The sequence below is a fragment of the Eublepharis macularius genome, chromosome 6, assembly GCF_028583425.1.
Source record: "Eublepharis macularius isolate TG4126 chromosome 6, MPM_Emac_v1.0, whole genome shotgun sequence".
NCBI lineage: Eukaryota > Metazoa > Chordata > Lepidosauria > Squamata > Eublepharidae > Eublepharis > Eublepharis macularius.
In genome coordinates, this window is record NC_072795.1 from 54,727,214 (window position 1) to 54,753,275 (window position 26,062).

The 26,062-nt window shown below is 40.4% G+C and overlaps 2 protein-coding genes across 5 annotated transcripts; both read right to left on the reverse strand.

Moving 5' to 3' along the window:
* Positions 1–2,973: 2,973 nt before the first annotated feature.
* Positions 2,974–15,343, reverse strand: RNF168 (ring finger protein 168). Of its 2 annotated transcripts, none has more exons than XM_054984029.1 (7): positions 15,164–15,343; positions 13,078–13,419; positions 11,688–11,764; positions 11,281–11,457; positions 10,416–10,525; positions 7,054–7,141; positions 2,974–6,800 (listed from the first exon to the last, which is right to left on the reverse strand). In XM_054984029.1, exons 2-7 carry the CDS (start codon positions 13,376–13,378, stop codon positions 5,760–5,762), a joined length of 1,794 nt encoding a protein of 597 aa, XP_054840004.1. In that variant the 5' UTR covers positions 13,379–13,419; positions 15,164–15,343; the 3' UTR covers positions 2,974–5,759. The 2 variants fall into 2 exon arrangements, with proteins under 2 accessions (XP_054840004.1, XP_054840003.1); XM_054984028.1 differs by having other exon boundaries at positions 14,862–15,343.
* Positions 15,344–18,723: 3,380 nt separating this feature from the next.
* Positions 18,724–25,577, reverse strand: SMCO1 (single-pass membrane protein with coiled-coil domains 1). 3 transcript variants are annotated; one of them, XM_054983491.1, is made up of 4 exons: positions 25,473–25,577; positions 22,492–22,641; positions 21,553–21,646; positions 18,724–19,016 (listed from the first exon to the last, which is right to left on the reverse strand). In XM_054983491.1, the coding sequence occupies exons 1-4, from the start codon at positions 25,526–25,528 to the stop codon at positions 19,008–19,010; spliced, it is 309 nt and encodes a 102-aa protein (XP_054839466.1). In that variant the 5' UTR covers positions 25,529–25,577; the 3' UTR covers positions 18,724–19,007. The 3 variants fall into 3 exon arrangements, with proteins under 3 accessions (XP_054839466.1, XP_054839465.1, XP_054839464.1); XM_054983490.1 differs by lacking the exon at positions 18,724–19,016 and adding an exon at positions 20,249–21,134; XM_054983489.1 differs by lacking the exon at positions 18,724–19,016 and having other exon boundaries at positions 20,249–21,646.
* Between the last annotated feature and the right edge of the window lie 485 nt (positions 25,578–26,062).

The following is a 26,062-nucleotide window of genomic DNA, read 5'->3' on the forward strand; positions in this document are numbered from 1 at the left end:
TACCGCCGAACAACACCCGCCACCTGCCGGCCCCAGTGCGCAGGCGCGCAGCCGCCCCGCCCCGATTCCCTTTCACTCGCCTTCAATTTCAATCTCAAGCTTTATTGCGAGCCGGCGCAGAAACAGGGAGAGGAACCGTTGCTGCTGTGACACCGACTGGGGCCCTCTAGAGGCAGGCGGAGCGTCGGCCTTAAATTGTAGACGGCCAGAAGCGTAGGCGGGATCGGGAGAAACCGAACCCCGGGAACCAGAGGAAGCGGCTCTCCTGCCTCACAGCTCCGGTCGTCGGAGTCGCTTCACTATCGAACGCAAGGAGAAACAAGACGCTTCCACTCGATGCCTAGCAAAAACGAAACCAAAGAGCGAGGAGAGAACCGAGCAGAGCGCTTTGCTTGGCATCTTACCATTGATCCAGAAGAGTTAGCCGTATTAGTCTGTAGTAGCAAAATCAAAAAAAATCCAGTAGCACCTTTAAGACTAACCAATTTTATTGTAGCATAAGCTTTCGAGAATCACGTTCTCTTCTTCAGATGCATGGAGGGCAGAAGGAAACTGGCCAAATATAGGAGGGGGGGAGGAGGGGGGGGATGTAAACAACTCCTTTGATATGGAGATGCAGACAGCTCCTTTTGGTGTGGGGATCAGTTTGCTTGTGTAAAGATTCAAAGGAGTTTGCCGTGTTAGTCTGTAGTGGCAAAATCAAAAAGAGTTCTGCAGCACAAGCCCTCGATAACCACAGTCCTCTCCGCCAGATGCATCTGACAAAGAACCGTGGTCCTCGAAAGTCCAGTGGCACCTGGCGGGGGCTTTCAAGGACCACGGTTCTCTTTGTCAGATGCATCTGGCGGAGAGGACTGTGGTTATCGAGGGCTTGTGCTGCAGAACTCTTTTTGATTTTGCCACTACAGACTAACACGGCAAACTCCTTTGAATCTTTACACAAGCAAACTGATCCCCACACCAAAAGGAGCTGTCTGCATCTCCATATCAAAGGAGTTGTTTACATCCCCCCTCCTCCTCCCCTTCCCCCCCTCTCCGCCTCCTATATTTGGCCAGTTTCCTTCTGCCCTCCATGCATCTGACAGAGAACGTGATTCTCGAAAGCTTATGCTACAATAAAATTGGTTAGTCTTAAAGGTGCTACTGGACTCTTTTTGATCATCGTACCATTGTATGCAGTCGAGCTTTGAAACATCGCATGAAGCCGGTGAGGTAAATGCAGGATCACCACCGAATGGACATATCTCGACCATCCATTGACAGCACACGGTTGGAAACGGAATAGCAGCATGGGCTGATGCCAGAGAACATACTGACACTTCCAAACGCGGGAGAACCTGCTCCTGGTGGGCTGCAAAAATACAGCGAGTAGCCATGTTAGTTCACTGTAGTAAAGCAAAACAAACAAAAGGCCAGTGGCATCTTAAAGACTAACATTTATTCCCAGTATGAGCTTTGGTGAGATGGAGTTCAGGTGTGGAACTGGCTAGAAGTCTGTCCAACAAAAGCTCATACTGGAATAAACGTTTTCAGGCTTCAAGGTGTCACGAGATTTTTGTTCTGTTGCAAACCAAGAGCCCAGAATGGAACAATGGTTTTTTCTCTTAATTCCGCTTAACAGTGCTCCCTCTGCCCAAGCCACTTACATATGAGATTGATAGGTCTGACTAGAGGCAGTGTTCCTCCGCTTCTCGACACGTTTACTCCTCCCTCATCTAAATGCTGAGAAAAGCATTTGCTGAATGTCTCTGCCTTTCACATAATGTAAGAAATGCAAAGACTTAAGTACACACTCAAATGCTTATATGCAAAGGCTAGATTATTCTGGTAGTTATAGCATATTTCATCAGTGTGTTCGCGAAATGGAAATAATTGCCCCCTCCTCATTGACACAGCCCATCCCCACTTGTGAAGTGGCAATAAATACTGAATATCACCAATCAATCCATGTAGGTAAACATCTATTGGTAAAAATTGTCTGCAGGTTTTGTTTAGTATTGTCTAAGAAATTGTCAGAGACTGCTAGATCTAAAAGAAACATGCATTTCCATATAAATCTTTAAAACAAAAGAATGTTATAGTTGAGATGGAATAAATCACAAACACAGGTAACAGAATTTTAAAGCATTGTTGGGGTTCATCACTTCTTAGTATCCCAAAGGATTCTAGAAGTTAGGTCAGATGTGTGTAATGGCCAGAGAACAGAAATAGAAATGGAGAAATGCAAAGGCTTAGTTAAAGTTACTGCAGCCTTATACAAAGTAATGCCTGCCAGGTTGTCCACAAATAACTTTTTGACCCTACTTAGTAATCAATAATGGGCTATATACAAGTACAATACAGTAATCAGAATTATATAGAGCAGTTTCTTGTCAAGAGCAGAAGCCAGATTTCATTCCGACTAAACACTTTTTTAGTAATGTTATGCCCATGAGGTCATGTAGTGGAAAGAGCTAAAACAGTGTAGTGGTTAGAGGGCTAGATTATGACCTGGGTGACTCAGGTTTGAATTTCTATTCTGTCATGGAAGCCCAGTGCATTACTTTAGGTCAGGCAGTCTCTTGCAGCCTTAAGACACAAAGGAAAGACAGGGCATAAGTATTTTAATAAACCTACCTCAAAGGGTTGCTGTCAGGATAAAATGGAGGACATAAACATGCTGTAACCTGTTTTTGGTTACCTTTGGGAAGAAAAAGAGAGTATAAATATTTAAATAAAAGTGTTTGCTGAAGGAAATCTTAAGGAACCCAACAAGAATAGCACAAATGCTTACAACCCTTGATGTTATTTCAAAACAGTCCTGGCATTTTCATATAGTCACTACTGGAACACAATGGGCACACTTGGGGCGGGGGGTAAGGAAGCTATGACTGGTTTTCAACATACAGACAACCTTGTCTGGGGTATGTATGCACCACAAAACCAGTGCAATTTGAATATCTAACATATTTATTACAATGTTTATATCTCGTCTTTCCAAATGGTTTAAGGCAGCTTACAATAATGGTTAACATTTCCCAATTAAAACCAAGACAAAATAATACCTCAGATCTCTTAAAGATGCCTGCCATTTGCACACTCTCAAAAGCCCTGTCAAACAAGCAAGACTTACAGTGCCTCCTGAACATTGTCAAGGAGGGAGCTCCCCTCATCTCCTCAGGGAGCCCATTCCACAGAGCAGGAGCCACAACAGAAAGAGCCCAGGTACTGCTCAATGCCAGGCAGGCCACCCTAAGTGATGGGACAGTCAACAGTTCCAGGGCATATGGAAGAAGATGGTCCTTCAAATATGTGGGTCCCAGGTCATGAAGGGATTTAAAGGTCATGGCCTGTACACCTTGAGTTGACCCTTAAAACAAACTGGCAGCCAATGTAACTTTTAAAACAGGTAATGTATGCTCCTGGTTTCTATCTCCTGCCAATAGTTGAGCTGCTGCAGTTTGGACCAGTTGTAGCTTTTGGGTTGTCTTCAGCAGCATCCCCATGTGGAGCGCATTGCGGCAATCCATCTGTGACATTACAGAAGCATGGATTAGCATGGTTAGATGAGCTGAGTCTAGGTGGCGAGTTGGCACATCAAATGCAGCTGATAAAAGGTGCTCTCAGCCACCATGCCAACCTGCTTTTGAAAGAGCAAGGTAGGGTTCACAGGCACCCCCAAACTCTTAAATCTGCTCTGAGAAAGCCAACTTCATTTAGGGCAAGTAGATTCACTTACACAGCTTAAATGAAATACAGAATTGGACATCTAGAATATTCTTAAACAGAAAACTATAGTTTAAGTTCATCTCCACTTATGTACACCTGAATTAAACAAATTAGAAGGAACTCAACATGAATCTGACTTAACTGTCATCCATAAGCATTCTCTAGCTCTAGAACTGGCAGGTCTTTCTTCAAGTACTAATATGAGCACACCTTAAAACCCCAAACACCCATACATTACCACCACCACCCTGGTGTAAAAGATCAACTATGTAGTACATGATGCAACATGCTCAAGGTTTTTGTGGGCACTTTCAAAAGTTTACTGGTTCAGCAAATTTATAAAAATAAGGTTTTAAGCAATTCAGCAGAATGTCAGCCTGAAAAACAATACCATCTTAGCATATTTTCTCCCAAATAATCTGTATAAGGGTATAAGAGACTGTTCTCATAAGGGAATACTAGAGGAACAAGAGACTACATATAAAAAGTCGATGATCATTGTGGTTTTTGCCACTCCTTTATATACATCTTGGAGTTAAGATAATTTTGTTTCATTATTTCAGTGAGCCAGTCATTTTCAAGCCATGAATACCTTTATTGGGTTGTGGACTGGGCAGTTTCTCCAAACTATAAAGAACACTTAAGATATTATATATTTTTCAGTGGAAGCAGATTAAGTGTGTTTTAATAGCTGTTATTTATTTCATTGCTGGTGTTTAGAAGTTCGTCCATAGGAAGCTGGAGGTCTGGTGCTGGGCAGACTAGGCCCGCCTATACTGAAAGAGAAACCAGAGCAGGAAGAGCAAAGACAGGCCAAGTGAAGGCCTGTAAAAAAGGATACAACAATAAAGCCAATAAAGCCTTGTGTTGTGTCTTCATCAGGATCAAGCTAAAAAATAAGGATTAAAAAAGGCAGGCCCATTAATAACAGCTCCAGAGTTGTTACTGCTAAAATAGAAATCCAAGAACTTGGGTTTAAGCAAAAACAGACTAGAATGATATGGTAAAATTTGTCCTTGTGCATGAAAACAAATGATAAAAGCACAAAGTTGCGACCAATCTTAAGAATGTTTGCTCTGCCATTGTTAAGTATCTGGGTAGTTACGTTTTAGCAGGGAACGGAGGTCTCCGCAGCTGCGTCTTCTAACATTTGGGGGAAATTATATTATACTTTAAGTGCAGGAAAGAGATAAGGACATAAAGAAAATGGTCTACAGGATTCTGATGGCCTACTATTGCATATTACATGCATTTTTCAATATGCAACATTTGTGTTATACATCTTTCTAGAACTGAATTTTTAGCCATAGTCTTATGTAAAAAGACTAGTCATCAGAAACATATTGGAATACTAAAAGAGTAGGTCATTTTCTTATCTGTGAATGTGATGTTACAGATACTGAGAAACAAAATTCAAGTATTTATGTTTCTTTCTACTGACTCTGTCTAACCAGACATTACTTCAAAATATGTCAATGGTTTAATTTTCTGACAAAAATCACACAAAAATCCAATTATAGTGTTTTTCTCATAAGACTTCAAAGCCATTTTAATGGATGTTCTAAATGAATGTGCTTTACTTATGAATATTATGTTCATGGCACCTATACATTAAGAAACGTGTAAAGATATTCATTGACTAAACTGGCTATGAACTTAAAGATGGAAACTAATCAACAAGAACAGGTCACAGACATACTAGTTATAATTTTCCAGTACAATTTAATCCGTTCCACTCATTTACTTACTGCTCTTGTGCAGTAAGGATGGGAAGAAGAAAGAATCAGGAGTTCTTCTGGCAATACATTCCAACCTAAACCACAGCACAACCATGAGGTCTCCTGACACTCCAAATAACCTGTTACCATTCAAGTGAATTAAAGTACTCTGATAACACAAAAGACAGTAAAAGTGGGTATAGCTGGTTCCCAGTCAAGAAGTGTTAACTCTGAAAGGACTTAATCCCTCCACAAATAATTGCTTAACCCAGTTAGCTTTCAAACACAGAATCCCTTCATTCCCACTAATGCCATAGAGTCTTCATAGGTGCTCTACTTTGTGACAGATCTTTTAAACATCTGAAGGATTGTTTTTTGCTTATTTGGCAGCAATTCTGCCTCCTTAGAGTCTGAACTGTTGAGTACACAATTCAAAACATTTCCTCCTTTTATACCAAGTGGCTTTGGCTGGTGTTTGTTAGGCGGCTTACAGTTTTCATTCTGAGAGCTTCTGCGCAGTTTGCGTTGATCCACTTCAGTCTTCTTGTTTGGAGGTTTTGAGTTCTTTGACAGTTTACAAGAAACTGGAGATTCATGTTCTGACTGAGATGTTTTGGGGCGCAAATGGTACTCATCTGGAGAGCCTTTTTTGCGATTTAGAGTTTTCTCTTCTTTGTCCATTTCCTTCTGAAGCTTCAGAGCCAGAAGTCTGTCCTGCTGTTCTTGCTTCAACCTTTCATAAAATTTCTGCTCCAAACCCATTTGTTGTTCTATCTCATTCATCTCTTCTTCAGTAGTTTCAGAGAAAGTTCTTCTTCTTTTATCCTTCAAGTGTGAATTGGCTGCTGTTTCAGGGGATGATTCTTGAGATTTTCTCTTTGATAAAGAAATTTCATTCAGAGATCCACTGTGGTTTATATTTCCAACTGGGTGGTTTTCCACCATTAAATTGCAGGCTGCCGTACCGCTGTTCTGTTGGTTACCAGAAATCACAGATATTTGTATTTTCTGACAAGTGCCAAGTTTTGCATGTTTAGACAAGTGCATATTTTCTATAAGCGTGTCATTTTCAAAGTCAGAAACAGCTGCTTCTCTCTTTGAAAAAGGATCCACTAGCCGAGAGTCTTCCTTGCATGTGACACTGGAAAGTTTACTGGCAAGTTCATTTCCCCGATAAGTGGAAAGGCATGTCAGATCCAGACCGAGAGTGGTTGCTTCATCTTTAGTATAAACATTTAATTGTGGTATCAATGGATCTAAAAAAGTAACTTTGGTGTCACTCTCCTTGATTGTTATTTCTGGAGTCAGTATGGGCATCTCCTCTTCTCTCCCTTCCTCCTCACATATAAAACTGTTTTTAGTACTGCTGCTTTCCTGAAAAGACATGTTAGACAAAGTATAAATTATTCTTCCCTATCAGATTCTGTGTGCACTTTTTTTAAAGATAAAAATTAAAAATTGGAATTTCTTTGGCATAAGGGCTACAAAATTATGTGGGATGAACTAGGCAGGCATTCACAGTAACTTGGATTCAAAATTAAAATGTAGTTTTGGAAATAATCACAAGTACTACATGCTCTCATGTTACATAAAAATTAGAATAGGAATCCAGGTACGTATAGATTACCCAAGAAAAGGAACCCGTGTTTTCTTCCTCTGATTTGTTGAAGAGTATCATTGTAGGTGAAGCAGTACAGGATTTTGGAGACAAATACCTTAAAAAGAAAAAAGGGACATGTTTATGTTTCTTTTACAGTCTGTGATATACATGTGGGCAAAACCATGGCTCTCAATTTTGTCTTTTGTTTTGAAGTACAATAAGCTTCTTTCATTATGGTGGGAGGGGGCCAAACCTCTGACAAAATAAGCAAAAACTGACTAGTTAGCTAATTTATTTGGAGGTTCATGATTTACAGTAAAATACATAGATATCACCAGAATCTCCAAAGCAACAGTGACAACCAATTTAAGTGGCTAACTAATAAAGGACTAAAATGATATACGAACCCTAGCTGAAGGACCAGCATGGTACATCTATAGGAGTAGCCACGGCAATCTATTGTAGCAAAAAAACCTCTTAAAGCATCATAAACATTAACAGAGTAATTGTGGCACAGCCAAAGCACACTTTTTCAGATGTGTGGATGTTCATTTAAGGTCATTTAAGAGGGTAGAACCCAGATTCAGAAATGAGAGTTATTGTTTCCTACAAAGTGAGATCAAAAGGGTCAGGAATTGCTAAAGAGAGCAGGATTTGCCACATATTCCCACCTTGTCAAGCTTCAAATGGATACTCAAGCAAGTTTCACATTGTCAGACTGGTTTCAAGAGACCCTGGGAATGGCTGTTTCAGTATTGCTTTACTGACATTGTTCCACTTGGTATTTTTGTTTGTATCAGTAATGTAGATTTTTCAGAAAATTTGAATTGGAAAATTTTCTGATTCCCAAAACAGTATGATCATATTTAGAATGTTTATTTTGACTTCTATTTAGTGAACAATTTAAAAGCACGTCATGTTAATTGTATGACTCAATGGCAACAAATTCTTGGACTGAAATATTCAATTATGGAAAAAACAACTTAAATGTTATATTCAAACAAATTCAGAGCTTCATGTGGAAATTATGTGGAAGTTATTTTTACAAGCATTCTTTAAAAATAGCATGTACTTTGCCTGTACTGCTTAAATTTAAGGAAAAAAGAGAAGGCTCTAAAAATCCTGACATGCTAATTTTAGCACACCCAAAGAACTGTGCAAGAAGAGTCCTGGTTGTCCACTCGCATTTCAACAGAATTTAACGATTCCACAAAGGTCACTGGGGAACCTCAATTTTACTGTCACTATTAGTAGCATTATTCATTAGACTGGTGATTACAATATCCACCATGAGAGAGGGGAGACACAAGAATTTTAGCTTTGGTTCTGATTTGGCTTACATAGTCAATCAAGTGAATTTATAACTTGATTTTTACTTGGATTGGTATATGTATTTATGGTTTTATTCTCCCATGTTCCACTTACAAATCAATAAAGCACACATGGACTCTCTCATACAATTCTTAAAGATAATTATCTGAAAAACAATAATCACAACTTTGAAACTGTAAAGCCTGCCATATATTGGACAATGGCATCCATTCAATATTGTTAATTTTATCAAAGAATCATTAGAAAGGAATAATTTTCCAAGGAAAAATAAAACAGTGGGAACTTTTCTGCCCAACATCTCTGATTTACATCAATGGCTTTACTGCACTTATTTACCACTAGCAGCCTCTAACTGGGAGTGATTCATAACCATATAGGTTGAATTCTAAAATCAGTTTTCCTCTGCATACTATTCTACATACTACGCCAGTTTGGTGGAGCAGTTAAGAGTGTAGGACTCTAATCTGGAGAGCCGGGTTTGATTCCCCACTCCTACACTTGAAGCCAGCTGGGTGACCTTGGGCTAGTCACAGCTCTCTGGAGCTCTCTCAGCCACACCCACCTCACAGGGTGTTTGTTGTGGGGATAATAATAACATACTTTGTAAATTGCTCTGAATGGACATTAAGTTGTCCTGAAGGGCGATATAGAAATTGAATGTTGTATTGTCAAAGGCTTTCACGGCCAGAGAATGATAGTTGTTGTGGATTTCCCGGGCTGTATAGCCATGGTCTTGGTATTGTAGTTCCTGACATTTCGCCAGAAGCTGTGACTGGCATCTTCAGAGGTGAAGCACCAAAAGACAGAGATCTCTCAGTGTCACAGTGTGGAAAAGATGTTGGCAGGTAATTTATATCTACTCAGGACGGTGGGGTTGGGCTGAATCATCCTGTAAGAGTTTCCCAGGGTGTGGAATGCTAATGGAGGGAGGCTTCACTGTATATGCAAAAGAACCTCCTCAGGATACAGTGAAGCCTCTCTCCATTAGCATTCCACACCCTGGGAAACTGTTACAGGATGACTCAGCCCAACCCCACCGTCCTGAGTAGATATAAATTACCTGCCAACTTCTTTTCCACACTGTGACACTGAGAGATCTCTGTCTTTTGGTGCTACACCTCTGAAGATTCCAGTCACAGCTGCTGGCGAAACGTCAGGAACTACAATGCCAAGACCACGGCTATACAGCCAGGAAAATCCACAACAACCAAATTGAATGTTGTTGTTATATTACAACAATCTCCTCTGCATACTTCAACTTTGCATACTACAATTTCTTAACTTTAGTGGCATTTTGCAACAAATAAACAAAACCCACAAAACAAATAAGCTTTTCTTCTCTGTATTAAGACTCTACATACATATTCACTTTGGTGACTATTTCATGCATCTGACATGAACATTCTCACCTATGAAAATTTAAGTTACAATGAGTCTGTAAATTACAAGACTCTTTGCTCCTGGGGAAAGGGGGCCCCTCCCAAAAATACCATGGGGGTGAGAATCCAATGTTTGCAGGTAGAAGGAATTGGCAAGAATTGCCTTGTCTTCTGTCTGTGGAAATCCTGTATGGGATTCTACCCATCTACTAATCAGACTGCAGAATTACAATGCCAGAACCCAGAAATATTTTAATGTTGCAAATATGAGTTATGAGCAAGGAGGATTATCACTTCATACACAATATTGAGCCCAGCTGAAATTAAACCAACTGGTATGCTTGCACTGCTTTTCTGCTCTGTAAGAGGACATGATTTCTCAGCTGTCAATAAAATTACTAATAGCCAATAGCATATTATTACTATGTTTACTAAATCTGAACAGGAAAACTATATTTCATTTTTGACTCCAGGCTAAATAAAGTATAGGTTTAAAATAAGAAAACTCATTACCTACCATTTGAGGTATAATACACAGTTTTGTAAGACGTCAACATAAAATTGTCAGAATAAAAGCATAATGCAAGATTCCTATGACAAATTTTTCTCTCTCTCTGTATAGTATTACAAATTGAATTGGTGCACCATCTAATCCTGTGACAGACCAATGTGACTTACTTTTTAATGTCCCCAGAATAACCTGATTTGCTCTTTGATGTTTTGCAGGAATTCAAGGGGGATGGGCCAGGTGATAGACTTCCGAGTATATGATCCTCTGTAGAGCTGTTCTTTAATAATCAAAGAAAGGGGAAAAAGAAAATAAAGATGTCTTTATACAGTTGATAACATAGCACATTAAGTCCTATAATACCAATGAAAGAAGAAAATGCTGTTAAGTATTTTTCCATCCATTTTGGGTGGAGATTGTGTTGTTCATTTGCTCCAGACAAATCAGTGAGATTTTCATTACCTCCAACTGAAAAAGAGAAAAGGAGGGAGGGGGGATTTCATAGTTTAATCATGCCCAGCATCAATTTTTTGAGCCTTGTGTTCTAGATTGTATCATTTAATCTTTTGTTTTAATACAATGGTACATACATTTTGCTTTCTTACTGCCCAAGTACTTTTTAAACACAAGATTGGAACATAAATCAACTCATTAAGCAGTATTCAAAACCACTAGTGTTTCAATTGCTGAGACTGTTTAGGAGGAAACCCCCCAAACAAATGCCCGCTTGTCGTGAATCTCACAAGGTGACTTTGTTCTCTCACAGCCTAACCTACCTCACAGGGCTATTGGAAGGATAAAATGGTGAAGAGGTAAACCATGCTCATCATCTTGAGCCCCCGAGTAATAGCACTCGTAAGTTAAGCCCACTAGCTAAAATAGTGCAAAGGAGACTATGAGTAACATATAACAACACTTAAAAAGTTATTAAGTGTTTTAAGATTCCAATCAGCTTTTAAGGAAATTAAAGTGAGGCTGTAGCTGTTCCAAGTTGCCAACATCAAACTACTTATACCTGACCTTGATCAAACTTACCAGATTCAAACTTAGCTCCCGGGCCAATTTTTCATCTACTAGTAATTGTTCTGCCATCTGTTTTTTCATTTCTTCTGCTAGCCTCTGCTGCTCTTCTTCTTCTGCTAACAGCTTTCTAATATACTCTTCACTTGCTTTACTCTCCTCTTGTTCATAAGCCCGTCGCTCTGCCTCCACCTGAAGCAGGAATATACCATGACTTATTTATAGCTTCCTCTTATTCAGTTTGGAAATTATACTTACAACTACAAAAATTAAGGGTTCACAAAATTTTGCCTCAGCTTATGCCACCCATTATTTGTAGCTGCAGCTGACCCTCTTATCTTCCAAATCTAGTGCTGGGGCTATTTTTTGGGGCCCATTAAGAACCAACTACTACTAGGCTCCCTTCAACTTTCTAGATTTACCTTAGTAATCTCAGCTTCATACTCCTGTCTTAATTCTCCAGGCTTACTTAAGCAACGTGCTGGCTGAGGTATGCATACTGCAGCAGATAGGGGAAAAGAGAAGGGAGAAACAGAACAACATTAATGATGTTGCAGTTTAATTATATTTCTACATGGCAGGCTGCACACCTATGTAGTGAACCTCTTAAACACCTCCCTCTCAGCATTTGTGTTTTTCCAATACTGAAGTATTAAATAAAAATAAGAGGAAAAGAAGCTTCCAATTTTCCAGTCTCCAGGAATTTATCCAATAGTAGATCAAAATCTAAAGCACTGTGCAACTTGGTTTCAGAGTTGTCTTTTTTTCTTTTTCAGTATACAATCCATTCAGATATATTGCTTTGAAACTACAAAGCATTTTTAAAGTAGCTTGCGAGTATTGTGCACTAATAAGCTGTCTTGTAAGCTTTCGGCTCTGTGGGGGAGAAAAATTAAAACAGTTTTAAACAGTTACCGTTTAAAGAGGTAAACAAACAAAAAAACTACTGTAGTACAAATTCTTTGCATGTACTTATCTTTGAACTATGAACTATTACTTTCTGAAAAAAAGATAAATTGAGAAAGCAAGCCACACAATGAATTGGAAGAATTCTGATTACAAAGAAGTTAAAAACTGTTTCATAGAATCATAGAGTTGGAAGGGGCCATACAGACCATCTAGTCCAACCCCCTGCCCAGTGCAGGATTAGCCTAAAGCATCTCTGCTTTCTCTGTGAAGAATTTATCAGATCATTAGAACAGAAAATTGTGCCATCACCCAGTGTTAATAACTCCACTGGGATAAGTAACAGAAAGTACCTTTAACAACCATAGTCTCACACAACAACAAAGTTTTTGATAGTACTATGGGCTGTGGGGAAGGGGCACCTCTAGCCTTATGAAAGATGTTAAAGAAAACAACAAATGTTCAAGTCATGGTAAAAACTCTGTGAACCAGGAGATACAGTTCAGCCCTAAGATTTCAGCACTCGCTTTCTTTCTGAGCTCATACAACTTTCCCCCCTCCAAACAGCTATTTGCTACTCCCATTTTCTAAAAAGAAAAGCCCTCTCGTTCTTACAATATAACAGTGATAAATTACTGTGCTATATTTGTCATGAAATGTATTCATTTGCAATATTGATTCAGAAGAAATGCACATTTATGCAAAGCTCTGCATGTTTCCCCCTATAAGTTGTCATTGACACAAGAATAATTCTGCTATTGCAGCCTTGTAATTAAATCCACAATGAGAACATTCACAAAAATTTTACTAGCTTACCTACAGACATTCATAATTTAATTGCTTTGACAATCCTCTTCCAGATTAACAAGTACTTACTTATATGCAGCATGGTATAATTTTACTCACCGTTTTCTTCTAGATCCTGACCATTAATTCTACGTTTGCATTCTTCAGGGAAATACTTCAAAATCTTTCCCCATAATTTCAAATTAATAAGAGTGTTCTTACGGGCATTATAACGTGCCCAAGAAGAGACCCGTCGACGGCAGAAAGGACAGCATAAACTGGCCTTCTCTACAGTAAGCTGGAAACAGGGATTGCAGAGTGTGTGTTGGCATGGCAATGTGACAGGTTCCAGAAAAATTTCCATGCAAATATTGCAAAGACAGTCAGATAAGGAAAGCGGAGTCTCCAATTCATTTGACATCCTGGGTCCAGGAAAGGAAGGTGCTAGCACATTATTAGCATCTGCAACCAGAACATATTACAGTCACTGAATCATAAAAAGATAACATAAAAGAGGTGTCTATTCAATGATAACTGGATAAGCTATTTGTCTCCCTTTTCTCAAAATCCTCCCCAATCTTTAACTTCCTCTTTCTCACACCTTTCTTTTTGCACATGTGTAAGATACACATGTATCTTACTTGATATATAACCTACATCGCCACTGTATGGAGCAGCCTCATCAATTGTGAGGCAAATTTCTTATCCTTTAGTGCATACTATCCATCATATTGTATGTTACCCAATGTCAGCCTATCGCATGAGAATCTAGGTTAGCACTGTGTATGATTTCTATAATTGTTTTCCACAACAGCTATTCTAAACAATGAAAATGTAATGATAGCTTCTGTCTCTTTCTGTATAAAGCTGTGTGCAAGCTTCACTTTTCCCATCAGTATCTTCTGTCTCCTATTCCTTCCTCTCCTGTTCCTTAAGAAAGCAACTAAGTTTACAGCTGGATACAAAAGACTGAAGAAACCTAGTTTTCAGTTAAGATGAAGACTTTTATGGACGTTATCTAAAATGAATGGAAAAACTTGTAAACAAATAGCTGATCTGCAGAACATATTGATGTGACAAGAAATATATAAGAGTGAACGGTGCAATGTATTAGAGTGATATGATTTTTCCCACCTCTTTATTCTGTACCCCCCTTTTCTTAATAAAAAATAAAAAACTTTTTAAAAAGAGCAATCCTAAGCAGGTCTACTCAGAAGTAAGTCTAACCCTGTTTCTAAGAAGATACAACCTGAGTAGTATTATAACTTAGTGTTCCCAGATCACAAAAACTTATTTCATTAAGAATAGTATTAAGAACAAAACCAAATTATTCAAAAAGGTTTTCATATTGTAGGGAGGGTCTCATGCTTCGCTAATGAGTTAGGGACCATAGACTTCACCACTATGTTGCCTTACGTACTATCTGTTGCTTTAAATATGTGCTCCTATGTCAGCCCTAGAATTGCTTATATTATGTTTCAGCAATTCTTCAACTCTAACCTTATGTCTTTGTAAGCTTGCATTTATTTACCCCCACAGCATTGTTTACGAAATTGTCCTTGATACTGACTGTATTACTCTCACACTGTGTAATCCACCTTGACTCTCAGTGACATAAGTAATAAAAACTTGGAAGGCCTTAAGAATTTTTAATAATCCCATCTATGCAGATCTGAAAACGCAGGCTGTCAGTTAAAAACAGCAGACGTTACAGAAGTTACATACATATGTAGCATACTGCTATACTAGGACCGGAACAGAACCCCAAACACAAGCGGTTTCTCAAACACTGCAGTGGATAGAGGAAACGTTTGAAGAGGTCACACTAAATTCAACATCTCTTAACGAATTCCGCTTTCATCGCAGTATTCCGTTACGATCTCATCTAAAGAAATACAACTCACCGACATTTTAAAGTCGAGTACGACAAATTCCTCTGGCCCGAGCCCGCCAGTTCATATGCATCCAATCGCGCCCGATTTCCGGGTTTCAATACGCGCTCTCTTTTCTGGATTTTTTTTGCCCGAGGCTTTCGTGCAGGACGAAAATGGGGGTGGGGTGGGGGATTTCTTCGTGCTCTATTTTCAATCACAACCCATTGCGTCCCTGGCTGGGTGAATAAAGCTAGTCGAGTCCAACAACTACTAAATGTTTTAACGCGCGCCTCGCGAAAACAGAAAAAGCCGCGAATTCCCTTCAGCCTCACCCGCCAAGGAGAGCAAAAGCCAAGCGGCCTCCCTCCGCTCGCCGCGCAAGGAACAAGACCACAGCGGCAGCTGTCCCAGGCGCTGCGCTCGATCCGGGAAGGGGGGGGGGGGCAACGCAGTGCTAGTCCGTTGGGCGAACTGAGAAGCAGCCCCACAGCAGCCCCGCCGCTCCCTCGGCCGCCAAACGCCGGGCCACCCCTCCCTCAGCCCGGAGAGGAGGCGCGCACGCGCCCAACTGCTTCTCTTCTCCCCTCCGCAAACGCCTGGCGGAGAACGCGGTTCAGCCAATGCCGCCGTCGCCCAGTGGTAAGCCCCGCCCCTTCCTTCTGTATTGTCCCGCCACGCTTTAAAGTGCAACGGGAAAAGGCTCCATGGTGGGAGGAGGTTTGGTTTGTTGACTTCTCTGTCACTCACACTATGTGATGGGTAGGCAAGTCGCTGCCGATTGTCCACACTGTTTCCATCCTCTATATGTTGTTTATTTAAGTTAACTTACCAGGCTATGTAGCTTGCCAAGTGACTCTCTTGAAGGCCCAACAGGAGGGAAAGTCCTATAAAAGCAAGTTATAAAGCAGAGAAAGTTTCGCCTCTGATCTTATCACAGTGGAACAGGGAATGTGGTGCAAGGCCTCCTCAAAAGTATGAATGAGAAGGGAGGAAACAGAATAAGAACTCTAGTGTATGCAGGAACCTTCCGCTCAAGGCTTCAAAACAGCATGAACTGAGCATGAAAGCAAATTGGCAGGTTTGGGATCAGTTGGAAAGACCTCTGTGTAACACAAAATTATGGTATTAAGACTGAGAGAAGTTCCCAACAAAGTTTTTAAATCAGAAGCCTGATTTATTATGTAACACCCAAGTATATAAAGAACAAGCTGATCTACTGACAAACTCAAAGATAACAAGCATTATGTACTGTTCAAACTGGTTCTTTTAAGAGAATACATTGATTACTGAAATATATAGTTGTGTGTGACAAAATTCTGTACTCAACATATTAATAAATCAATTCTAGCAGGGAAAAGTAAATGCAGGACAATGAAAAGTTTGTTTTAACAAGATCAAAGTAACCAAAAACAACTTTCTATATATAATCTGAATACCTGTACAAAAATTATTCTTTTTACAAAGTTTGGTTTATTAATATTTTACATGAACTCTAGTTCTCTTTAAAGTACCAGTACATTCTTATTTAAAATATCTTTATATTGCTTTAACGGAAAACAGTAAAAAAATAAAACTGTCATCCTATAAAGCACCTCATCTAAAAAGGCTCAGTAACAGCGTAGATTAAATGCTCTGTACTGGAAGCTAGTAAAAAACAGAAAGATTTTACATCCATCAACAATTTTAAGAAATTATGCAACTTTCTATGTATCTTTCGGAAAAAAGTTTCCAGAGGATAAGAGCAGCCACTGGAAAAGCACTAGATCTCACTCTCTTTGCCTTTATTTGACAAAGTGAAAAAAAATCACCCATAGAATTTGCTAACCAGATCTTAACTAGCATGTGGACTCTTATGGATCCTTGGCTTACGAACGTTATAATCAGCACCTTAAATTTAACCTAGAAGCAAATCCTCAACTAATGCTGCTAGCACAGGATAGATCCAGAGGAGTTAGCCGTGTTAGTCTGTAGTAGCAAAATCAAAAAGAGTCCAGTAGCACCTTTAAGACTAACCAATTTTATTTTATTGTAGCATAAGCTTTCAAGAAGCAAGTTCTCTTCATCAGATGCCTGATCCGAACTGGTCAAATACAGAAGAGGAGGGGAGGGGAAAGAACAGGACATATATCACAAGAAGACAGGATGCAATTAGTGTGAAGGCAATCAAAACATTCCTTTGCTTGTAAATGTAAACATCTCCTTTTGGTGTGGAGTCAGTTTGCCGCAGTGAAGGTATACAATTCCTATGTAGTATAAGCCCTCGATAACCACAGCTCTCCCCGCCAGCTGCATCTGACAAAGAGAACTGTGGTCCCCGAAAGCCCACACGCACTCAGGCTGAGATAATTGACAAACAAAGCCCACACCAGGCGTCTCTGGGCTCCCCCAGACCACGCCTCTGTAAAGGAAATCTGTTACCTGTGATAATGTGATAACCATTCATAGTCTCTATTCAGTCCCAGCTTGACAGAGTCAAATTTGCATATGAATTCCAGTTCAGCAGCCTCCCGTTGGATTTTGTTTTTGAAGGGTTTCTGTTGAACCACAGCGACAGTAGACCGATACTCATATCTACATGCCTCCAGCTTCCACCCTAAACATACCACTCGGTCTATTGTCTACAGCCAAGCCTTACGTTACAACCGTATCTGCTCCGATGCTCTCGACCGAGACTCACACTTAAGAGATTTACAACAAGCATTTTTGAGACTACAGTACCCACCAAATGAAGTGAAGAAACAAATCAACAGGGCCAGACTAGTACCCAGAAACAGTCTGCTCCAGGACATACCTAAAGGAACTAACAACAGAACACCACTGGTTGTCACCTATAGCTCCCAGCTCAAACCCATCCAACGTATCATCAGGGAGCTACAACCCACCCTGGAAAATGATACCTCTCTCTCAGAAGTCCTGGGTGGAAGACCTTTCCTTGCCTACAGACAGCCCCCCAATCTTAAACGACTTCTCACTTACAATCATGAATCGGCCAGCAGGGCCACCAGCACAGGTACCAGGCCCTGCAACAGACCCAGATGCCAGCTCTGCCCCTATATCTACCCAGGGAATACAATTACAGGACCCAATGGCATCAACTACAGTGTCTCTGGCTCTTACAGCTGCTCATCCTCCAATCTGATATATGCCCTCATGTGCCAACAATGTCCTTCTGCTCTGTACATTGGACAAACCAGCCAACCTCTACGCAAAAGAATAAATGGACACAAATCTGACATTAGAAATGGAAACGTCCAAAAACCAGTGGGAGAACACTTCAATCTACCAGGACATTCCACCAAAGACTTAAAAGTCGCTGTGGTTCAACAGAAACCCTTCAAAAACAAAATCCAACGGGAGGCTGCTGAATTGGAATTCATATGCAAATTTGACTCTGTCAAGCTGGGACTGAATAGAGACTATGAATGGTTATCACATTATCACAGGTAACAGATTTCCTTTACAGAGGCGTGGTCTGGGGGAGCCCAGAGACGCCTGGTGTGGGCTTTGTTTGTCAATTATCTCAGCCTGAGTGCGTGTGGGCTTTCGGGGACCACAGTTCTCTTTGTCAGATGCAGCTGGCGGGGAGAGCTGTGGTTATCGAGGGCTTATACTACATAGGAATTGTATACCTTCACTGCGGCAAACTGACTCCACACCAAAAGGAGATGTTTACATTTACAAGCAAAGGAATGTTTTGATTGCCTTCACACTAATTGCATCCTGTCTTCTTGTGATATATGTCCTGTTCTTTCCCCTCCCCTCCTCTTCTGTATTTGACCAGTTCGGATCAGGCATCTGATGAAGAGAACTTGATTCTCGAAAGCTTATGCTACAATAAAATAAAATTGGTTAGTCTTAAAGGTGCTACTGGACTCTTTTTGATTTAGCACAGGATAGGTTCAGCACAGATACGTTGCCCAGCTCGAGATAACATACATGTTGCTGCATTTTTAGTTGAAGCTTCCTTGTCTTCAAAGGTAGACACATGAAGAATGTATTATAGTCAAGCCTGTACAAGCACAGTGAAGTCAGGCTGGTGTGGAAGATGTGCAAGATGTAAATGAAGAAGTCACACCTTGAAACAGTTTCATACTGCTTTTTGAAAAGCAGGCCTGGGTCCAGAAACTCCTCTAGGGCTGGCCAGATAAGGGAAGCCACTCAATTTGACTACAGCTTCTAGATCAACTAGTTAATGAAAGCATATCATTAGCATATCGACAATACCAACCAAAGCTTTGAATGATCTCATTCAGTGATTTCATACAGATATTATATACCACCCATGAGAGCATCAGCACTTGCAAACCTCCATATAACATGTTCCAGAAAGATCTCTGCATCTCCAATGACAACTCTACAGACAAAAAGATTCAGTCTACTGGATATTTGACCCTAACATTCCTAACAGTTATTCCAAATAGTCCATGAAAATAGAATGGTTGACTGTATCAAATACTGATGAGAGGACCACTAGAATCAACATGGAAGTATTCACCCAGTCTATGTGGAAGTAATTTAGGCTGAGTGCTCATAACTAGCCCAAGATGACCCAGCTATGGTTAAGAGAAGATCTGAACCCAAAATTCCCCACTCATTGATTATATCGCACTGGATTCCTCCATCTGTCAGCATAGGATTGGATTTATACTTCTCATATAGGATAATAACAATTAGCATTTATATAGAGTATTCAAAGTATTTCATGATTATTAGCTTCATAATCCGTACGACAACCCACCACATGTCTAACCTCTAATTTTCAGGCAGAGAGTCCTGATCCCAGTCCACATTGGGTCCCCCCCTCCTCTTCCAGAGGCTCTACCAGACAGGCAGCCTGTTCCCTAGGGTTGCCAGGTCTCTATACCCTCCCAGCAGAGGGGGGACCTGGTACTTACCTGGAGGCTAAATCCTACGTGTGGCAGTGCACGTGCATGTTCCCACACCGGCAGCGGGCTTGTTCCCACACCTTGTGCATGGACAATTCAGCCCATTTGGGGCCAAAATTGGCCCCTACAAAGCATGGGAGCATGCCCATGCCAGGCATGATGATGTCCCTTGAGGAAGTGATGTTGTCATGCCCGCCAGAAGCACACTCACTGAACATTTGCCCAGGAGGTTCCTGGCCAGGTAAGCAGTGGCGAGGGACAAAGGCTGGGAGCAGGGGATCCCCTGCCCTCGCTGGGAGAATGGGATCCCTACTGTTCCCTATATTTACTTCTCACCCAGCTACTGCCCAGGACTACTGGGGAGAGGGAATTCAGTGTTTACTTTCCCTTGTAGATGCTGCCACCATTTAGAATGACTATATTTACTATATTGGTTCATTTGTCATGACCAGAGTGTCTGAGGGCCAAGCTACAAGTGATGAATGACACAGGTTGGACACTTTTCAGCTTCCCTCAAGTTTTTTTTTTTGAGTTATTTTTATTTATATTTATACTTTCTCAATGAGACCAAAGGCAGATTACACAGTGTAAGTGAAATACAATATATACAATATAATCAACAGCTGGGACATTCATTGAGCAAAATACAATAGTGAACAACGGTTAGGACATTCAGTGAGCAGATACAATAGGGTACGGTAACAGAAAATTTGAAACAAACATAAAGCCAAGGACAGAGATGAAATCTTTCTGAAACAAGGCATAACTAGTTAACATGGCATGTTTAGCAACATGGAAAGTCCCTAGTAGGAGCATATATACATCGGTAGACAGTACAGCTTCCCTCAAGTTTTGATGGGAAATGTAGGCATCCTGGTCTTGCAGCTTGGCTTTCTGACTGCAGTCCAATGGACTTTTCAACTGTCATTTGTCCAACATTCTGCCAAGCTGCCTACATTTCCCATCAAAACTTGAGGGAAGCTGACAAGTGTCCAACCTTTGTCATTCGTCACGTGTAGTTTGGCCCTGAGATTTTAATTCCTCTCAGCCAATAAGTCCAAAACAGCCAGGATTAAAACAGAAACAAAAAAAAATTGAACATTTATTTACAAGATAAAACACAGGAGTGAATGTTTTCACAACTCATATATATTGTGGCTAAATAGGGAATGATTACTATGTAACAGAACAGATTAACAGCCAGCAGTCTTTCTGCTGCCTCTATTCAGCAGACCCAAACCCTTCTTTCCCTCTTTAATTGCCTTCCAATGGACTCCAACTGACACTGGCCCCCCATTCTGCCTGCTGTCATTGGCTGCTTCTCTGGACAGGCGGAGCTGGAACCAATCCTGCCTGTCACAGTAGGCTTGTACTGCTTCTCCCAAAATACAGATGAGGTGGAGGATGAGAGGTAGTCCTGCATGAGACAAACTAGAGAGTTTATGGCTGAATCAAAATTATAAACACTCGGAGATAAGAAATTTCATTTTTTACAAGACAATGTTTTTTCCCCCTTAAAGTGCCTTTTGATCTAGGAAAGCTTCCCACGCTTTTCCATGCTCCACCACATGGACAGCACTTAGCAGGCTATGCTGAAGCAACTGGTTCTTCACTACTTTCATTATAATGGAGCTGATGTTAGTGGAATAATTTTGTCTTTGATTAATGGGATAGTAGCAAGCATCAGAGCTATGTGCAATGAAAAAGGCACAGAGTGCTTTAACGTTTCCTTCTTGCAATCCAAGCATCTCCAGCACTGACTCCCAGGCCAACCTAATTCTTTGGTTTTTGCCTTTCTTCCTCAGGACTGATGAAAGAGTAGGAAGGGCTCTTACCAGATCCGGTAGCTTTTCTAGTACTTGAGAATGTAAATAATGAATAGTTTCACAGATGTAGCTATAGAAAAGGTTTATCTCAACAGAAGTAAATCTGCAAAAAGAGATGGAAATATAATCCACTTCAAAAATAATTAAATTTCAATAAGCCCAGAATTAATTCTCACTTAAGTAATGGGTGAGAGAATTTCAGGTTTGTAAAGTTTACCATTCTAAACATGCTTTCAGAGGTGTAAGTTCCACTCAGTCAGTGGGACTTAATTCAAAGAAAATATTTTAGAACTGGGTTGTGATTAGTACAAACATGGTTACTTCAGGTTTGAATTAATTCACAGATGGAATTAAAGCTTATAGTGGTCCATGTTAATGTCCTGGTTGGAGCATAAAATTAAGAGCGTTTTCCTTTCCAAGTTTTCTTAAGAAGTCTTTCGTTGAGTTGTCTAGCACCACCCTTCCAGCATCACAAATGAAGTCCTTGACTTTCTTAAGAAGTTCTGTTGAAAGCCTTTAATATCACAAAGTATTTATGTACTGCAGAGTAGTAACCCTAACACATGATGATTTCAGCCCATTTTTCTTAACACAAAAATGTAATGATAACTGCTAGCCATTTCCTGTGATACCATTATGGCAAAGATAATATTGTAATCCAGAGGACTGTGAATGGAGCTACACTTGCAAAATGGATCTTTCCAATCCATTCCAGTCTTCCACAGCCCTCTGTGCCACCTGAAAAGCTGCTCCTAAGGATCGGGGACCCTGAGAAATCATTGCGGATGTCATGTGGGAGAAATGCAGCACAAGTGGAAAATCTATGGATATCACAGACCTTTCGCTTGAGCAAAAATGCTTCCCACTTTTGCAAGGGAGCTTTGGGATCTAGCGTAACGTATTTTTAAAAAAATCATAGGTATCTCAGTCATAATTTCTATTTCTTACCTGTCTTCCAGCAGTGATATCCATATTTCATTCTGGTCCATTTGATTCTCTAGGGTGGTACTTTGACACTCAAAGTTTTCTGATAATTTCTGAATGCTAGAGTCTAGCACAGTGAACTGAGCCTTGATGTTCTGTAGTTTATGCTCCACCCTGTTAAGATTTAAAAACCAAAGTAACTTACTATAAGGAGTTGCCTGTATATATCTTTATAGTTCTTTCAGTCTGTCTGATCTTCTTACAAGTGGACTTTAATGCTCAATGGATTCCATTAACATATAACTTTGGCAGTTGATATTTGCATTTTAGTAGTGGGTATGCAGCTAATACCTGGTATGCTTACTTATTCTATCTTCTGTTCAGTCAGTATTATCTACTCTCTGTGTGTGCATCATTCCTCCTAAGAGAAATGTGACTGATCCGTATTATGTTCCTTGAAAGCTGCAAGACCAGGCCAGCCGCCAAAATAGGGTACATACTCCCCATCCCATTTATACAGAAAAAAACATGCAGAAAAAGTGTGATTTTTTAAATCACACGTAGTGTGACAGATTACATACGAAGATTACAGATTACATACGATTACATAAATCACACGTAGTGTGACAGATTACATACGAAGACACATAGTGGTCTTCGTATGTAATCAGATGTGTGCAGAAATGGCTGCTTGAAAGTAAATTGCTGTTATATACTTGTATAAATTTGGAGCAATCCCTAATTATGGGTCAGCAAGAGACAATTTATTCAATTTTCTGTTTTCCATAGGTATCAACTTCAAAGAGTCCTTTCAAAAGGGAACATCTGTTTTCTGCATATCCATGAAGATATGCATTAAATATAAGTGTTGTAAATTCTATATCTTTTGGAACTATATTTTTATTGATGGTTGTTGGGGGTTTTCCGGGCTGTATTGCCGTGGTCTTGGCATTGTAGTTCCTGACGTTTCGCCAGCAGCTGTGGCTGGCATCTTCAGAGGTGTAGCACCAAAAGACAGAGATCTCTCAGTGTCACAGTGTGGAAAAGATGTAGGTCATTTGTATCTACTCAGGAGGGGTGGGGTTGAGCTGAGTCATTCTGTAAGAGTTTCCCAGGGTGTGGAATGCTAATGGTGGGAGGCTTCACTGTAACCTGAGGAGGTTCTTTTGCATATGGATTGGTGCTTGATGTGCTAATCTTCTCTGCAGGGCTATTGTCGGGTGTGGAGTGTTTTGTTGGCCTGGTGTTTTTCAGAACTGGAGCCCATGCTCTGTTCATTCTTAAGGTTTCTTCTTTCCTGTTGAAGTTTTGCTTATGCTTGTGAATTTCAATGGCTTCCCTGTGCAGTCTGACAAAGTAGTTGGAAGTGTTGTCCAGTATTTTGGTGTCCTGGAATAAGATACTGTGCCCTGATCGGTACTTACACAAAAACTCCAATCACCACCCCCGACAGAAAAGAGGCATAATGAAAACATTAGTGGATCGTGCAAGACGGATATGTGAGCCGCGCTTTCTCAATGAGGAAATTAATCATCTAAACCACGCACTTCAGGCAAATGGCTACTCCAGAAATGAAATCCGAAGAGCAATCAAACCCAGGATGAATCAAACAACCAAGGAAAAACAGTCACCTACAGGAAAAGTGTTTTTGCCATATATCAAAGGAATTACTGATCAGATGGGAAAGCTTATGGAAAAGCATAACCTTCAAGCAGTATTCAGACCCACCCGAAAAATACAACAGATGCTACGATCAGCAAAAGACAGCAGAGACCCCCTCACCTCTGCAGGAGTATACCGTATACCCTGCAGCTGTGGACAAGTTTACATCGGGACCACAAAGCGTAGCATCCAGACAAGAATAAAAGAACATGAAAGACACTGCAGACTTGGACAGCCTGAAAAATCAGCAGTGGCTGAACATAGCCTAACTCAAACAGGGCACAGTATCTTATTCCAGGACACCAAAATACTGGACAACACTTCCAACTACTTTGTCAGACTGCACAGGGAAGCCATTGAAATTCACAAGCATAAGCAAAACTTCAACAGGAAAGAAGAAACCTTAAGAATGAACAGAGCATGGGCTCCAGTTCTGAAAAACACCAGGCCAACAAAACACTCCACACCCGACAATAGCCCTGCAGAGAAGATTAGCACATCAAGCACCAATCCATATGCAAAAGAACCTCCTCAGGTTACAGTGAAGCCTCCCGCCATTAGCATTCCACACCCTGGGAAACTCTTACAGAATGACTCAGCTCAACCCCACCCCTCCTGAGTAGATACAAATGACCTACATCTTTTCCACACTGTGACACTGAGAGATCTCTGTCTTTTGGTGCTACACCTCTGAAGATGCCAGCCACAGCTGCTGGCGAAACGTCAGGAACTACAATGCCAAGACCACGGCAATACAGCCCGGAAAACCCCCAACAACCATCGTTCTCCGGCCGTGAAAGCCTTCGACAATACATAGATTTTTATTCTTTCAGGTTACAGCAAAAAGGAAGTCATAAATGGCAGCATTCAGATCTTGGGACAACAGAAATTCAACCATGACGTGGAGTTCAAAACATCCATGTGTGTACTCAATGTACAGATCCTTTCAATTGTAGACCAGTTGATTTTGATCCTAGGAGAGCTGAGTTAAATTACAGGACTGCAAGAATGGGACATGCAAGCTGCACGCTACAACTTGAATCCTAAACACTGGCTTGAAGGCAAGTCAGTGGATATTTATATCCTGATACTCATGCAGCACACTTAGCAATGACAGCCCCGAAGTGCCAATATAAGCAACAACTGCACAGGTGATGGTTTTAAAATTGTACTCCCATGGTAAAACAGAAATACAACAATGTGAAAGCAGTTAATATTCTCCTTCAATTTATAACCTCTATGTTGCGCTCTTCTATCTTAAACATTAAACTCCAAGAATAATTTAATTCTCCACCCACCCATCCCCCAGCAAAACAGAGCTCTCTGTTGTTCCCATTTGTAACCTGTTTAATGTCTTGTTCAGCGCACACAGAGATATTGCTTCTCTGCTCATCTTCATGGAGAGGGGTGTGGGAAAAGTTATTTGAATGCGGCTTTGTCTTTCTTTTGTAGCACACAGCAACTGTATACAGAGCAAACCAAACTGGTACTGAAGGTCAACTTTCACTTAAAGCTTTTTATAGCTAGGACATCCAAGTATAGCTTAACACCACATGTCCACCGAACTGTACCAGAGTATAGCAGTGCCAGCTTCTCCGGTTTATATAGTGACAGATGAAATAAACCGCTTTCATGCAAAATATACCAGTGTTAAAATCCTAATAACAGGTATACAATCATATCAGCTAATCTTGTTGGAGATACAGTGGTTTATTACTTATACTTGTCAACATCTTAGTATTAGAAGTTACATATCTATTCATATAGCTATTTCCTTAGGAGTTCTGTACACAAGTCCCAGAATCAGTGTTTAAGAATGCATATAACTTGCCATTTCCCCTTTAAATTGACACAAATATTGAGAATAGTCCCTGCTTACACTTTAAAATTCTGTTGATTCATATATACATTTTTCAAGCCTAAACTATATTTA